This window comes from Triticum aestivum, chromosome 3B (assembly GCF_018294505.1).
Source record: "Triticum aestivum cultivar Chinese Spring chromosome 3B, IWGSC CS RefSeq v2.1, whole genome shotgun sequence".
Classification (NCBI taxonomy): Eukaryota; Viridiplantae; Streptophyta; class Magnoliopsida; order Poales; family Poaceae; genus Triticum; species Triticum aestivum.
The window spans coordinates 318,028,727-318,033,123 of record NC_057801.1 but is presented as its reverse complement, the minus strand read 5'-3'; the positions used below and the strand labels follow the sequence as shown (position 1 = coordinate 318,033,123).

The following is a 4,397-nucleotide window of genomic DNA, read 5'->3' as shown; positions in this document are numbered from 1 at the left end:
GCACTGTCTCGCCAACGCACAGGTCCGGGCCGCCCTCCGTGAAGAGAAGACCGAGGCGCGGTGGTCGGCGTTGATGTCGAGCAGCGCCGTCAAGCTCGACCTGCTCCGGACCAATGTCGCCGCGAAGAAGAGGAACACCGACCTGGCTTTTCTGCTGGGCGGGGCGGACATGCTCCAGAGCACCGACGAGGCGGTCAAGGCGTGGTACTTGGCGGAGCGTGGCCTCATCCTGAACCAGCTTCCCTCGACTACGCCGCCCACGCCCACGACGACGCCGCCCACGCCCACGCACACGCCGTCGCCGCCGCCAAGCCCGAGCGATGATGCCGCCGAGACTGCCCGCAGCATAGAAGCCATGCCAACGCCGCCAAGCACAGAGACCCCGTCAAGCCCGCGCACGCCGACTCCGCCGACGCCGCCTAATGCGCGCTTCCGTCCTTTCTGTTTTTTGTACACCGAACTTTTCATCCGATCGCCGACCTACTGGCCGCTTGATCACCGGATTGTGGCGCCTATTTTATGCGCGGGAATGGACTACGTTCGAATTTGCCGTGGCTAGGGGCGGCGCCTGGGGTCGTGGCTGGGAGCTAGGCCGCCCCCAGGGGCCGATCTAGCCCTGGGGGGCTGAACGGGTGGAGATGCTCTAAGAAGAAGAAAAACTGAAGAATTTTCTTTTACGAATCTACATGCAAGCGTAAAGGAATTCGACCAAGGCATAACGAGACTTAGCAAAACTGTTTCAAGAAACTGTCATGGTTCAACAGCAGCCAGCCAAGCAAATATTGCAGTACCGTTTTGACCTGAAAAAAAAGCTCACTGGGCTATCCGAATAATCTGATAGTGGCCGAAACAAACAATTTGCAAGGTAAAGCTTGTACATTCGGAATCAAGTCTATGGCAGCACCACAGAACACATGTTTTCCTGTTTCCCTTGTTCTTAGATACAAACTCCAAAAAAAGTAAGAATTTATTACATTAACCCGTTGGTCCAATCCAAATTGTTTACTCCTTATTCGTGCGCCCACAACAGAATGGTATGAATAATTTAATACAGATACACGGAGCAAGTCCACGAAGAACTCAATCAAAGTGTGATGCCCCTGTTATCAACAAGGTTGCTACTCAACGCCTATCAGAAGCAACCGAGTCGGCAGAAAACAGATACTTCACACGAGAAAGGACCGAGTCACTCGCTGGATCATATGGATGGTCCTTGGATGGGATTTCCAATATCGCAGGGATTGGCTTGTTGTAGCTATCCACCAGAAACCTAATCATGTTTGCAATCTGGGACATACAAGAAACATGTAATAAGAAGCTAACCCTAATAATCCTCTCATAGCATTAGTTCATCTTCATCAACATGTACAAGACACGCATCTGGTTCTGGTTCTGGTAATCTAGTACACAATCCCTCTATTGCTTTTTGACTTTCTTCTAATGTTATGGATAGTAGGATATACCACATGGATGCAACCGTCATTTGCATGGCAGTTGGCACTGTTGAGCATGTAGTATAAATATAGTTTCGTTTGTATTGCAAGAGAGGTTTCTGTTACTTTAGGACTCGTGGTTGGCTATTCAAGATAGGGTTTGGGCCGCCGATCGTTTGGCCAAACGTGAGTGGCCAAATTGCGGTCTTTGCCCTCTTTGCAAAAGGGGGCATGAATCCGGGGTGCATCTCTTCTTCAAATGCCGCTTCATGCTTCGGCTTTGGAACTTAGTCAAGGAGTGGCTTCATCTTGGGACCAATCCTTGTGGCATTTGGAGCGCTCCGCCAAGGAGGAGTGGCGGATCAACCTCTCCGCCATAAAGTCATAAACATTCCTAATAGGAAGGCCATGGCGTCTCTCACAATGCTTGTGTGTTGGACAGTTTGGAACGAGAGGACCGCCCGTTTCTTCTATCAAAAGAGCGCCGCCCCTCCGCCTATTTTGAGTTTCAACGGCCTCATCTATTTTGTTTACAGCAGAAGGACCTGAGTCTAAAGAAACTAATCGGGACTACTTAACCCCAAAAACTAATGACCACCCTCTTTCTTTACGTGATATACTTGCAAGATTCTGACAAAACAATTTGCTGATTCTTAAGAGAAAAGAAAGATATGCATTCATAGCAATGGTTTACTTACATATTGGCTGATGAGCACAATAGCAATATCCTCCCTTGCAGTAAACTCTTTAAATGCATCTTCAATCTGTTTCACTGTCGTTTCTGTAAGATGGCGCACACAAAAAAAAAAGTATTTATTCAAGTCCTGTGGATAAGTGTACGAAAACTATGATATAATAGGCAACACAGCAGCAACATAACAGACACACAGCGCCGAAAGAAATGATAAGTTGAATTATGTGACAGGAGTAAAAGTGATATTTGAGGTTGTTTAAATTTGACGAAAGCCCAGGAATGCGCAAACCGGCAGTAAAGAAGTTTCTCTTGACACAATATTGAATAAATCTTTGCCTTTGTCTTAGAGAAGAAACAGAAAAAGGATAAATATGACATGACAGTAACAACCTAATAAGAAATGCTTAAGAAAATAGAAACTGAGAAGGTTTTTTATTGGGCAATTCTTCAAACATTCTGTTGGCAACCATTCAACAAAGTTCCATAGACAACAGATATAATTTTCTACAGAAATCTTATGTCAACTGTTTTCAAACAATGCTATGTTAACAAGTTCAGGATAGTACTGTTATCTACAAGAAGGTAATTTGTTTTCTTGCGCAGATCAACATTGCCAACCCCAGCCATCAAAAACCCAGTGACAGTGTCCTGCAAGAATAAGAAAGCTCAATGTCAAACAGCGCTTTGCTTGTCAAAAACGTCATTCATTCATCATATAACATTTATTTTCGTTGTCAAATCCCAGTTTTGCTAGAACTCATCTAGATGAGATATAGTTTGGTCTCATTCACCTTTTATAGCCATTGGATGTGATGCTATAAGATGCGTGTATGCTGATGTGGGTTGTATCTGTTCTTGTTTTCAAAGTGATGAGACCAAATTATATCTCATCTAGATGAGTTCTAGGCACTCCCGTCAAATCCTGTACACCAAATTGGCATTCACAAGAAGTCAACTTCTCATTTCTATCTAAATTAAAAAGCAATCTACTTATTTGGTAACAACAAATACACAAATGGATCAATCCTTAGCTACCAAGTAAATCATCCATGCTTGCGAATCTACATTACCACGCCCCTACCGCCCTACGAGCGTGTGTTATTTTCTAGCACCGCCTAACACAGACCCGATCGCTGATGATTTGCCCGACTCTAGGACGATTGCCTTAGTGGCGGAAAGGCGTATGTAAGTCACCCCCAACACCCAGTTACATAGTTAGCCAACATATGCACAATTATTAACAGAAGCTCAAGCAACTTTAAGATCAAAGGGTGGATAGATCACCTCATCGGCGATGATGGCGATGAGGGCGGAGTTGTTCGCCGGGATATTGGACCTCCCCGCCATTACTGGTTCCTGTCAAAAACCTACCGGCCGCAAGGAATCTACCAAATAGACCAAAAGGAGGCAAATCTGGTAAAGAAATCCGTGTGAAACAAGAGCTGTGGACGCATATAAGAAGTTAAATCAGATCGTACCTTGCAGTAGATATGCAAGCAGAAATCACAGGCACGGATCCAGACGGAAGAAAGAGCGGGTTGGAGATCCGGTGGCGCAGGAGAAAAATATGGGGGCGGAGAGGCGGGTTAGAAGGGGACTCGCGCAGGGGCAGAACCGGAGGAGGGAGGAACGTGGATTGCTCGGCCACGACAGAGATCGGATCGGAGCAGAACACGACGAGAACCGGCACTCACGGGTCGGATGCGGGTCCAGACGGGTCGGATGCGATTCGGGGAAAAACTTCGGTCATGACTCGTGAGGTCGAGTCGAAAAAACACAAGTACTGTAGTAGGAGTTTTTTTTTTATCAAAGTCCAAAAAGCATATTAGGACGTGTTTGGTAGGTAGTATTATTTTTTCTTGAACAAACATTGAGGAATTCTCAACATGCTTGCAACTTTTTATGAAGAGACGTCAATATTTGTTCACGAGGGTGCATATGAGCTCGCGACAGAAACTTTGTGCCCTCCCTTTTTTTTTTGCCTCTTTACATTTGTGACTTAGTTGGACCTGATTGTACAAGAAAAAAAACATGTTTTGCAGAGGTAGTTTGATAGACTGCATACAGTCTGGCTGCACTAGGGAAGAAATTTTCCTTGAGGTTTGGTGACTTGCGCTCGCTCAGTTGATGCACTACACAGTGTTTGGTTGGACATGATTAATACTCCCTCCGTTCCTAAATATTTGTCTTTCTAGACATTTCAAATAACTACTACATACGGATGTATGTAGACATATTTTAGAGTGTAGATTCACTCATTTTGCTCCGTA

At 45.4% G+C, this 4,397-nt stretch overlaps 1 protein-coding gene across 1 annotated transcript; it reads right to left on the bottom strand.

Moving 5' to 3' along the window:
- Positions 1 to 883: 883 nt before the first annotated feature.
- Positions 884 to 3,894, bottom strand: LOC100146088 (V-type proton ATPase subunit F). Its single transcript, XM_044492739.1, has 5 exons — positions 3,606 to 3,894; positions 3,412 to 3,512; positions 2,694 to 2,775; positions 2,132 to 2,214; positions 884 to 1,287 (listed from the first exon to the last, which is right to left on the bottom strand). Exons 2-5 carry the CDS (start codon positions 3,472 to 3,474, stop codon positions 1,123 to 1,125), a joined length of 393 nt encoding a protein of 130 aa, XP_044348674.1. The 5' UTR covers positions 3,475 to 3,512; positions 3,606 to 3,894; the 3' UTR covers positions 884 to 1,122.
- Positions 3,895 to 4,397: the final 503 nt, after the last annotated feature.

Bases quoted from the DNA above. Each gene is read 5' to 3' on its own strand.
- LOC100146088 (XM_044492739.1), bottom strand. From the start codon at position 3,474: ATGGCGGGGAGGTCCAATATCCCGGCGAACAACTCCGCCCTCATCGCC. The intron at 2,215-2,693 runs GTACTATCCTGA...GCCATCTTACAG, and splicing joins TTACCTTCTTGTAGATAACA to AAACGACAGTGAAACAGATT. The intron at 1,288-2,131 runs GTAAGTAAACCA...TGTATGTCCCAG, and splicing joins TTGTGCTCATCAGCCAATAT to ATTGCAAACATGATTAGGTT.